We start from the raw sequence: 12610 nt of genomic DNA on the forward strand, positions 1-12610 counted from the left end.
TGTGAAGGAGAAGGGCAGGGTCAAGAGTCACCAGCCAGATGCAGAGGAAGCCGAGGATGAGTGTTAATCATGCTAATAAAGACAATGCCATGTGGCAGAGCATAAATAAGGAATAAGGAATAAAATGTAGGAGCTCCTTAGTAATAAACCTGAGCTATCGATTGAGCATTTATAAGTAATATTAAACCTCCAAGTCAATTGCTTGGGAAGCAACTACCAGGTATTTGAGAAGAGGTAGGTAGAAGAGAAACATCCGACTACAGGGGAAGGAATGTGGTGAACCCAATTTTCCTTGACTCTGACTGTATATTAGTATCCTCTAAAGAGTTCTCTCTCATACCTGGACTCACTTCCTGCCAAATGAATAAGGATTTCCAGGATGAGACCCTAAACTGGAAAAACTTTGAAACCTTCCCAGATGATTATAAGGAACTAGGGCTTTCAATGTCTAAATGTTCTCCTGTTTTCATCAACATACCTTTAGTTTGATTCCCAATAGAAGTGAGAAGAGTGTTGAATTTTAATGCTACATCAGAAACGCTTTAAAATCTACAAAGTACCAAGATACTAGAGCTGCTTACACGTTTAGAGCATTTTCCTGAAAGAGGGAAAATCAGCTTCATCTGTTACGAGGGTCAACACACATGGGCTCTTTGTGATGCATCCCTTAGGTCTGGGATCACCATCAACTGCATCTCTCCTACCTAACAGAATGTCTGAGGTGTTGTATGTTGGCATCAAAAGGCCAGCCTCTGGTGAGGAGATGTCAAGTTAGGAGATTGAGTTTGCATATGGAACTTCTGTATTTGCCACCTTCACTTGTGCAAGAGATAGTTATTTTAGACTTTCTTTGGAGAGGACCTACCCTGTCTTTACAGGGTTCTGGATTTTAGTGAGGCTGCCTGTGGCCTCCTCCATTTGGGCTTCTCTCCAGGAAGCTATTTGTCTAACTGCTCCATCAGAACACTTGTCAGGGTTGTTGACATGCACATCACAGCTGCTTTCATTCCCAGATGTGGGTGAATTCTGCCTTCCCCGTCTCTTAACAGGGTTGTCACTCTTGCTCTGTGGATACTGACAGTACATCACTTTGCAGATACATCTCAGAGTAGTTGCTAGCTTTCTCCTGTCACATCTTGATTATTCTAGGTGTATCACCTAAGGTCAAGTTAAGCTGAGAGAATGTATCAACTCAAGTCAAGCTACAATTCCATGCTGGTGAATTTGAGGTGATGGTTTGTCCAGTAAAGCCAGTACAGGGCATGGATACTGCACCTGCCTGTACCTGCTGCTGGCTGTCTTCCAATGTGTGCACAAAAGTCATGTAATTACAAGGCACTTTGTCCAGTGACGTTTATAGATATAAAACGCTAAGTTGTTTATTGTGAAATTAATGCAAGTAAAAGACTTCCCACTTCTTGTGTTTTCTGTTCACAACATGTCTATCATTTTTCCCTCCTTTGCTTTGTTTGATACTAATAGAGTCTCATGTTTTCTACTCTTCATGTTTTCTACGAGCTAATTTTTCAAAAGCCTCACAGATGATGGATATTTCTATGTTCATTTGTCCTTGGGAAGTAGTCTCTGCTTATCAAACCATAATTTTTCACTGATGCTGGTGCATATCAGCTCTCAGCATTGGGCATTAACTCATTTTACACAGAAATCACCCTACAAGGTGTCTTTATGAGTCTGTGAATGTCAGAAGAGGACTGGATTTCAGAACTCTACTCAGTACTAAATGCTCTCATCAAAGAAACTTAGGATAAGCCCTGTCTAACTCAATTTTGAAACCTCCAGGTACACTCAACATATATGCATGCATTCTGTATATAGGAAGTGTTTGGTGGGGTCCAGTTGAATACTGTTTGTTGCCCCTTGCATGGAATAAATGCAATGTGCACTTTGGTTCTTAAAATAAGGGTCTAAGAAGTGAGATGACTTAGTTAAAAATGTGGAGTTGTATGTTGTTCTAATCTACCATCTACCTATGGTATCTTTTAAAAAAATATTTTGCTATTTTTTTCAGAAAAAAGACACAGATTAGTAGACCAGATTATAAAACAAGATTTGTCCTTTTCCTGCCTCCAAGAAACACATCAAACCATCAACAATAAACACAACTTTAGGGTAAAAGGATAGAAAAGGTATTCCGAGCAAATAGAATGAAGAGTCTTTAAAAAACATACATATTGCTAACAGGTAATCTACAGTTGAGTTTATTCCTTTGCAGTTAATGAAGGGACAAGCTGTTTCTTGCATGAAAGAGATAAGTGGAAACATTAACAATTTCCATAAATATTTTTATTAAATTCATTAAGTAACAAATGCTAAGGTTTATTAAGCACATCTATAACTAGGAATTTGAACACTGGATAGAACATAAACAAAGACACAATTTCAAGACCTTAAAGTATAAGAAATAGGGTGGACAGATTTATTTTCAGGTGGGTGCAGATTTGGAGAAGCATTTCCAGAGACAACACATTTCTGCCAGTAGCCCAAATTTATTTTCCAGGGCTGTATTTTGTTTGTCTCTGTTGAGGATGAGAAGAACAACTATGTTTTTCCCTCACAGGAACAAATGAAATGATTGGTTGTTCCTGTGTCGCTTTCACCCCACAATGGAGTCATTGGATGTAGAGTAAGAATGGAGGAATCTGTTTTTCACAAAAGTTTTAAGAACATGGAAAAAATTGAGTAGAGAAGTTGGGGCTCCTGGGGATTTACTAGGACTATACTCATGAAGACTAGTGTTTTCTTCATGTATGCTCTTCTCTGTACAGGGCACATAAAGAAAAATCCAGAGAGCACAGCATTTACGAGAGAAGCTAGAAGGGTAAACCAACAAGATCAAACACTGAGAAACTAAACAGACAGATGTTGTTAGTGTATTGGAGAAAAGCTTTAATAGGTGTAATTACGGTAGAAGTTTAGTGACTGCATCTATTGAAAGACTAGAGCCAGGCATGTTGGTACATGCCCACGGTCTCAACACTCAGCAGACTGAGGCAGGAGGATCACAAGTTCTAGCCACCCTGAGATGCACAGCAACAGCTGGTCTCAAAAGCAACCCATCCATCCATACCTACCTACCTACCTACCTACCTACCTACCTACCTACCTACCTAAGTTTAGAGGTGTTGGTTCCACATAAAAGCAGCTGTCTCAATGAATGGATTTATGTTATATGTTAATTTAGAAAGAGAAAACCCATCACTAACGCAGCTCCAATGCTAAACTGTCTGGTGAAGCTACGTGGGCATCCTGTCTTACAAAAGAAAGCAGACTGTGTACAGAAGAATAACTTAGAAATAAATACAAGTCATGAATTGAGTTTCATAAAGGCTGGCCATGTTCACTGTTTTCATCCCTTGAGAACAAGATGCCAAAGAGGAGGAGGAAGATGGGGATGGAGGGAAAGCTTTAGCTTAACTCAAAGTTCTCTCTCTCTCTCTCTCTCTCTCTCTCTCTCTCTCTCTTCTCTTCTGCCTTCTTATGCTTTCTTCTCTTGTACCCCCTCTTTTTAATAACAACAAACCTCCTAGTTCTTTTATTTCTTTTAACTGGTTTGATATTTTCTGAGAGATTTTTGGCTCTCCAGGCCTTATCTCAAGGACCAAAAGTAGCATTGAAATGGCAAAATCTATTTTGATTCTGGAAGCAGAGTTGATGGTGTTTCTTGGGTCAACATCATCAACTCACCAATACTCAATCACCTCTGACTTTGCTCTCAGACTCCTAAGCTACTTCAACTGGAAGTCAGCTAATTGGAATGGAGCAAATCTCCCCAGCTGGAGGTTGGGTACTGGTCGTAGAGGAAGCTTCTCTTAGAGCAAACCACAGTGAATGAGTGATTTTGGCGCATAGCTTTCGAATGGGTGACAGTGTCCTACCTCTAGATGTTTCCCAAGTCACCTGTAGAATGGCAAATTGATGAAGACAATCTCCAATTGCACATTTGTAAGCAGTTCCTGTGACGTTCTCCCCCCCCCCCCAATCTTTGGTTGTCCTCTCCATGTCCCTCCTCCCCCCACACCTTTGGTTGTCCTCTCCATGTCCCTCCTCCCACCACACCTTTGGTTGTCCTCTCCATGTTCCTCCTCCCCCCATACCTTTGGCTGTCCTCTCCTTGTCCCTCCTCCCCCCACACCTTTGGTTGTCCTCTCCATGTCCCTCCTCCTCCCCCACACCTTTGGCTGTCCTCTCCTTGTCCCTCCTCCTCCCCCACACCTTTGGTTGTCCTCTGCATGTCCCTCCTCCCCCCACACCTAGTTTCCTTTTCCTGAGATGCTCAGGGACTAGACCAAAGGCTTCGAGACCAGATATGAAATATCTGTCCTGATATTCAAGCCACTATCATGGTGCCCACCTGCTTATCACATGGTTAGCTCTGACTCATTCTGCTCTTATGGCTATGAACGAGCAGGAGAGTAAAGAGTAGATCACTGGGACTGCACGTGAGACAAGAAGACTCAAGGTACACAGAGCCGCATCCCTTGACCTCTTGAGTTTTCCTTTTCCTAGACTTACCCCTGCTTCCCAACAAGTTCCAGAAAGCATCTATTGTGTTCATGGCTGTAAGGGCGGGAGCTTTTACCACCCAGATCTCTGAGTCCTGGGAAGAACCTCAGATACTATTTGTATAAACCCTGAATTTTATGGACTAGGAGGGTTAAGGTTTTGGTCTCAGCTAGCGTCAGGGAAAAGTACCACTGCTGGGCAGCTTGAAGCCTCCTACAGCTCTTTTTTACCACACTATACAACACTGTCACTTACAGTGTGGTCATAGCATAATAGAGCATTTAACATCAAAATCCCAAAGGATTGCTCAATTAAGTAAGCAAGCTATATTTCCTATTATAGCATTAAAAAGGGCTTAAAGCACTTAATAAATAAACGATAGCTTGAGTCACCTCTAGATCAAGTTTCCTTATCTGCAGTTTAAGTACTGAAAGACAAAGTGACTTCAAAGCTGCCTAAGAGAGGACTCGATCATCTGAGAAGGGATTTTACACACACACACACACACACACACACACACACACACACACACCCCTCTTCATAAATGATGTCTGACAAGGAAAGAGATATTTGTGGCATAATAGCTCTGGAAAATATAATTATTTATCCTTTCATAGCTAATGAAAGAAATTGAAATTGAAGCTCTCATTTCGAATCCTTTTTATGTGGGTGAAACTTTAATTTTACATAATTAAATTGACTTCACAGTTCAGTGTGTTAAAATATGCAATTAAACGGCATATCAAGGTTAAATGGCGACCGCGGTTGGCTCACTTAGAAATCACACTGCTGCACTGCCAAACAAGAAGGAACACCTGCCTAGCGCTGTTGTCCCTGTGCAGGGACCACACAGCCTGCAGGGCTGTGTCCTCTGGTCAGAGCAGGAGGAGAGGTTGGTGGTTTGTTGGTTTTGTCCCCCCATCCCCCACTAGTAGGCCAAATCGGGTACAAGGTTACGGATTTAACTGGTTTTATTTCCTTTTGTTTTTCAGTGGAACCTTTTTTTTTTCCCTTTAAAAATTCCTCTGTCACTTCCACTGAGCTCCAAAGCTGTTAGAATACATGGATCTTTCAAGCTGTGATTTTCTGTAAATCAGACACTGCTTGTTCTCTGTCTAAAGGCAGAGACAGAGCAACGCAACTGCTGTAGTTTGGTTAAAGGTAGGGGAAAATGCCTTTGCTTTCATTTGGTCCCATCCCACTATTTACACTCTGTTTCAGTTGAGGTATCTTTCAGTCTTTTTGCTGCCCCTCGGAAAAAAGAGCCTCAAGAAATACTGGAGGATGTGTTGAAGTGGGCCTGGGGCAAGGACACTGGAGATGTGACTGAGGTGGGGACTTCTAGTTACTTGCTCCCTCCTTGTTTTCTCATGGAATAACGTCTTTGTGGTGATTAATTTATGATTCAGTAGCATCTTTTATTCCCTTTTATCTTAAGATCCTATGAGTGGAGTATGGTCGGCAATTAGAACCAAGTTCCTTTTTCCTGTTGATTCTGTACTTGATGTAGCAGTGATTTGTTTTTTCCTATTAGGGCAGCTGCTAAGAAGGATTTATAAATCCAAGCAATATCCTTGCTATAATGATACACAAAGAACCGGGATCTATCTGGTGACTTTTCCACATACTGCAGGGGATGGGTTGCAGAGTGAATTACAGCAGCCCCAAAGAAGACAAGGTCCTTAGTGGTCTATCTCATGTCCTGGGTGTATCTTGTTTCTTGTTATGCATCTGTTGCCTGTAAGATGCATATTGGTATGGCTGGTGAACTATAACACTGAGAGACCATAGAAAATGTTACAATGTGTAGTGATATTGATATAAAATGTATAATTTTTTTACTCTTTTGAGTCATGTCTTTACATATAGCACTGCCTGGTTCCTTAGACCCCAAAATAATCCTGGGGTATATACATTCTTCTAAAATTCTGAGCCAGGACTATGTTTGTCACCAATTTACTGCATTACCATGGAACTAAAACAAAGATTTATCCCCTCAACAGACATTTTGGTATTTGTATCAGTAACAACTAATACTGGAAAATATTCTAATTAGTCAACAGTAATATTAATATATCCATGCAATTGTAAGGATGCCTATTCATGATTGTAAATTAGGTACATGCATATCTAATTATAGATTCATTGACTGGTCTCAGATAATCTGAGTTCAGGAGTTTGAACTTTGAACAAATTATTAAATAATAACAAACAACAAAGGTTGTACAGGAACAGCAAATCTTGTATCATATCTCAGAAACATGTAGGTTTTGTAAAATTTTACACAAAGCTTAGAAATCTTGACCTGATTTATAGAAATCCATTGCATAGCAAAGCTTTGATTATCTTTCCAGAGTCTCGCATTAAGGACTTTGGGTTGAGAAATTGAAATGTTCCATCATATGGTTTGATGCTTTCTGCACTTCTGTGGCCTATGAAGGGCTGCCGACTTTAAACTATATTTTTTTTCTGAATTCTCTTGTATTGTGGTCAAAGAAGATCTGAGAAGTCAAAAGTTTTCAGTGTAATTTTGAACATTAAAGGAACACAGAGCATTCTGGCCCATTACTAGAGACTGGAGGAATTCGAGTATCTGCAGAACAGAGTAGCCATAACTCACTCCTTCCAGAAAGGTAATTTGGCAGATCTGAGCTACACTTACCACTAAATATGAAACAAAGAAGACAAAACCGAGTCTACCTGACAGACACAGAGACAGACAAGAGCGCCACGCAGCGAGTGCATGATGAGTATGTTTGTACATGTGAAAACAATGAGAGCACAGCATGATGGGAAGAAAAGGGAGAAGTTTGACCATTAGGAGATGAGAAAGTCCTGAATGCTGGTAATGGATACAAGTTATGAAAGAGACTATACAGTTATTTTTTTCTAGTTTTAATTTTATCATGGATTTTTTTTTTGGTTTTTGGTGTTGGGTAAACACATAAAATATATTCAAAACTGAATGTGTTAAATCTGATGTGATGTATCACAACTTTTATTTAGAGTGCTAATTCGTTTATTTTTTTTTTTTTATTTTTTTGAGACAGGGTTTCTCTGTAGCTTTGGTGCCTATCCTGGAACTAGCTCTTGTAGACCAGGCTGGCCTCGAACTCATAGAGATCCACCTGTCTCTGCTTCCCGAGTGCCGGGATTAAAGGCGTGCACCACCACCGCCTGGCTAGAGTGCTAATTCTAACTGTATATGAATTCATTATGTTGTATAGGCTTTGGGTCTGGTTAATTTTGGTGTGTGATATTTTTCTTTATTTGCAAAGTTTTTTTAAAAAAACAATTAAGTTTATAAAAGTGACTAATGAATGCGCAGAAAGGACTAAATCTGTAGTATAAACAAAATCATAACTGTTATATTCATATTGAATGTTTTTTAAATATAGAATGGATAAGTTTGAGGGAAATTTTTTTTTAAGATTTCTTTATTTGATGTGCATTAGTGTTTTGCCTGTGTATACTCTGTGTGAAGGTGTCAGATTCGCTGGAACGGAAGCTACAGACAGTCTTGAGTTGCCATGAGGGTGCTGGGAATTGAACCTGGGTCCTCTGGGAGAGCAGCCAGTGCTCTTAACTGCTGAGCCATCTCTCCAACCCTAGTAGTTTTGTTTTGGGAAGTTTTAAAAGCATTTCCCGTGGAAGTTATTTTTGTGCTTAGAGCATGTTTGGTAGGATTGAGTAAAGAATGCATGCTGTGTCTACCAGCCAGGGGGTGAGCGTTCCTGGGTGTCTGCTGCATTCTTAGGCAAAATGACTCCATTTGCTTTTTCATGTTCCTACTTTACAAGCATAGGAGGTGATGGCTGCCTGTGAAGCTCGCTGTGTAGCCATTACCTGAGATGTTCATGTACCGGATAATATATGCTTACATTAGAGACCTTGTCAAAAATAGTGAAGGATGCTTCAAATTAACACCTACTTGAAGTAATATCTAAATTTTATAATTCAAGGATGGATTTAGCTTCTTGTTAGGGACAAAAAGCTAAAAGAAGCCACCCACCTGAAGGTGATAATATAACTGCAAAACTTGGAGATTAAAGATAACATGCAAAGTCAGGCACGGTGGCACATGGCTCAGTCTAGGGGCTGAGGAGACTGTGTCAGGAAGGAAGATCAGGGGTGTGAGGTCAGTCTAGGCTACAGAGCAAGACCTTATCTCAAAAATCAACCAACCACCAACAGAAGGAACCCCCAACCTCGTAGAGATTAATCACACCAAACAAATCTAAGACTATAACAAATTCTTGTCATTAAAGTTCTACCCAAAAGAATAGATCTAGCAGTGTGGAAGAAAAATTACAAGATTCGCCTTCAATAATGACACACTAACACTTAGTCGCCTACTATAATATATGTCGGTACATTAGGACACCAATCAATGTCCTGTCCTTTCTCTCAATTTCCTTGTATTGCAGTAGACAAGTTCCTTTTGAGAAGAAATCTGAGCAGTTGGTTATCCAGATAATACACTGAAAAGTCCAGCCAACTGGGGTGCTACCATAATCTCTGTAACTACTTGGTGTGGGAATCTCTCTCTCTCTCTCTCTGTCTCTCTCTGTCTCTCTCTCTGTCTCTCTCTCTCTCTGTCTCTCTCTGTCTCTCTCTGTCTCTCTCTGTCTCTCTCTGTCTCTCTGTCTCTCTCTCTGTCTGTCTGTCTGTCTGTCTCTCTCTCTGTCTCTCTCTCTCTGTCTGTCTGTCTCTCTCTCTCTGTCTCTCTCTGTCTCTCTGACTCTCTGTCTCTCTCTCTGTCTCTCTCTGTCTCTCTCTGTCTCTCTCTCTCTCTCTCTCCTCCCTCTCTGATTTGAATTCAAATCCAGTGATTGCGATGGTTGTGAGAGATTTCTTAGGTTTTCATTTCAGTCTGGAAAAACAGCCATATCCATAGAGAGGAAGCACATCCCATCCAATCATATAGATACCCCTTCCCCAATGCTGCCTCTTAGTCATTTACTCTTGACAGCTAAGGTGTTAGAGAAAGAGGGAAGAAGAAACTGGAAAAGTACTTAAACAGTCACCATGGACTTAGAGAGTGCCTCTGCGAGATAAAAAGGTGCAATGTTATACTTCAGTCTTGCAGACACCTTTGTCTGTGAAGTCTAGAATCCTGAGCATTAAAGGTTGCAGGGAAAGGGACTTGGTGGGCAGGAGTGAGAGGGCTGCTGTCTGGGGTTATGTTTTGTGCTCGAGGTATCCACTGAGAGCCCCGTAAGTAATCTCACCTTTGTTTTCTGCCTTCAGTTCCTCCGCCATCAAGCTGTCTTGTCGGTTCCCGAGCACAAACGCGAGAAATGAGAGGATCAGGGCATCCAATATTCCAATGATAGCCAGGATGTACGCCCAGCGGACGGAGCAGGCCCCGAGAGTGTACTTGTCTGTCTTTTCCCCACACATCCGTTTTACTTCATCTGAATCCCAGCCATCGGGGAAAATCATACAGCCGAGCACAAGACAGGCAGCTGAGAGAGAAAGACGGAAGGAGAAATTGAGCATTTTATTTTACAAGGTATTTCTATTGTTTGTCGAACATTCCAAATGATTGATTTTGAGAGTAGCAAGGCTCGGTATCGTTTCCTGTCCCTCTCCTCCTGCTTAACAGAAAAGCAGGCCCTGAACTCCGCAGCAGAGAAAAATCAGGGATTGTACTTTAGAGGGAGCCCACACTGAGAGAGGTTAAGGAAGATTTAGCTACGAGAAAATATTAAGAAATTAAATTTTTGTGCACGCTTGCAAAAAGGCTTCCATTGTAAATAGCCCAGAAGGAATCATCACACTGCATAATGACAGTTCAATGCTGTCTTTAAGAGCAAGGACAGCAGTCACAAAAGGGTTAGGATCACATGGGAAATACCAGCGTGTTTATTGACTTTGAATCTCTGGGAAAAGTAACATTGCGATCCCTGCCCCAGCGTTCAGACATTCCTTGAAATTCTTATCATGTGTACCTCTCATTGATACTTTCTATTCTAGTATTCATTCTGTTTAGTTTTTGGAATATATGTATATATACATATGTATTGCAATAAGTATATCATATTCCCCTTTTCTTTAATCCCTCCAAACTCTCCTGTGTACCCTCTTGTTCTCACTTAAATTCCTCAGTTCATTTTCTTTGTTTATACACACACACACACACACACACACACACACACACACACTTATATATGTGTTCTATTTATGGCTTTCTCTTTATATATATTTCCATTATACATTCCTAAACACATAAATACAACCCACTTAGTATGCATAATGCTACACATACACACACGTTTGCATACACACACACACAAGCACTCGTGTGCACACACACACAATTTAAGGGTTGACAATTTGGTATTGGATAACCAGTTGCTGAGTTCTTCTTTGGGGAAGACTCTTTCTCATATTATCAGTGTTCTTTAGCTGCCTGTAGCTCTCTTTGTAGGGCTGAGGTCTCCTGAGCTGTCTCCATCCATGTTAGCATATCTATTGGTGTTGTCCTTGTTCAGGTTATGTTAGGGTGACTGTGTTTAAAAAAGAAAAAGGTTGTAAACCACAGCAGTACAGTGTGTCAATGCAGAGTTTTAATGAAAATTAAGAGTTAGGAAACTGTAGTGGCATTCATTTGTATTTTAATAAATAAAGCTCGCCTGAAGATTAGAAAAGTAAAACAGCCCCACTGGCCAGTTTTATAGATCAGGCAGCAATGACACACATTTAATCCCAGAAGCCACACTAGTGGCAGTCAATACCACCACCATTAGTCAATGGCACAAATTTAGTTAAAGAGAGATTCAAATTAGGTGGTAATCAGAGCCAATTTTGTTGCGACTATACAACAGATTACAAATACTTGGGGTGGATTTAACTGCAGTGAGCTGGTGATTTGAAGATGTTTTCACATGTTGGCTCTCTCAGCTCAGCACACAGCATGCTCTTCATAATTTACAACAGATTATCTGTAATCCAAAAATGCAGTTTTCACAAACAGAATTAATTTATTTTGGACAATGCAGAAGATCTTTGAGTCTAAAACTATATTTGAAAAATGTCTAAATTACTTTGAATATTTAAAAATATTTAATCTCTATATATTTATCAGTTGAAGGACACTGACGTTTTCTTCCATTTTCCAGATATTGTGACTAGAACAGTATTGAACATGACTGAGTAGGGAACTCTGTAGGAGGCTATTGAGTCCTTAGGGTACATGCCAAGAAAATGTGGTACGCATATATAATGGAATCTATTCGGCTTTAAAGAAAAATGAAATCATGAAATCTGAAGATAAATGGATAGAAATGGAAAACATTATATTGAGTAAAGCAACCCAGACCAAGAAAGGCAAATGCCTCATGGTCTTCTCTTATTTGGGCATTCTAGCACCCAATAAAATCTTTAGATTTGATTCAATAACTTGCAGTAACTGAAGAAACCAGGAACATAGATAGAGACTGTTGTGTGTATGTGTGTGTGTGTGTGTCTGTGTGTGTGTGTGGTGTGCACAAACTCTAGAGTTGGGGATATTAGGACATTAAGAGGAAAACAGGGCAGGGAAACTTTAACAAAGAGAGAGGAGAGATGCAGAGATAAATAAAAATAAGCATGCTTGCTAAAGCCATGGGGAAACATTCTTTTATGAGCTTACTTAAAGGACACATATAGCATATATGTGTGTGTACATATGAATACATAAACATGCACACACCATACATGCACATACACCACACAGAGTGATGATACTCCTTCTGCAACAGCAATAAATTATTTAACAAGAATCCTAGTGCCAGCAATAGGAAACTTCTCTTTGAATTGTTGGTCATGGGGACCCGAGAGACTCCCTGCAAAGAGAGGTTGTTATAATTGCCTCAATTGTCTCCCAGACCTTGAAGATAAGATTCCACTGCTGAAGACACCACACACATAGAGCACAGGGTTTGGAATTAACTGATTCAGAACTTACCTGGAGGTCTAACTCTCATAGAGTCAGAAGGTGCTATGTAAGCCGTCAAGGTTGGAATACAATCAATAGTCCTGCCTATGTTACTGTGGTTTTCCCAGCTCCTGTTAGTACATCCTCTACATCCATGGCTTAGGG

At 40.3% G+C, this 12610-nt stretch overlaps 1 protein-coding gene across 3 annotated transcripts in view; it reads right to left on the reverse strand.

Moving 5' to 3' along the window:
- The window catches only part of Lhfpl3 (LHFPL tetraspan subfamily member 3), a 399694-nt gene that overhangs the window by 114478 nt on the left and 272606 nt on the right, over positions 1–12610 (reverse strand). For all 3 annotated transcript variants that reach the window (XM_041668639.1, XM_041668641.1, XM_041668640.1), the window contains exon 2: positions 9756–9992. In XM_041668639.1, coding sequence (XP_041524573.1) covers positions 9756–9992 — 237 coding nt within the window. The remainder of the gene's footprint in view (positions 1–9755; positions 9993–12610) is intronic.

Source organism: Microtus oregoni, unplaced genomic scaffold, assembly GCF_018167655.1.
Source record: "Microtus oregoni isolate MIOR12 unplaced genomic scaffold, Mior012 000018F_ref0000195, whole genome shotgun sequence".
In the NCBI taxonomy this organism is placed as follows: domain Eukaryota; kingdom Metazoa; phylum Chordata; class Mammalia; order Rodentia; family Cricetidae; genus Microtus; species Microtus oregoni.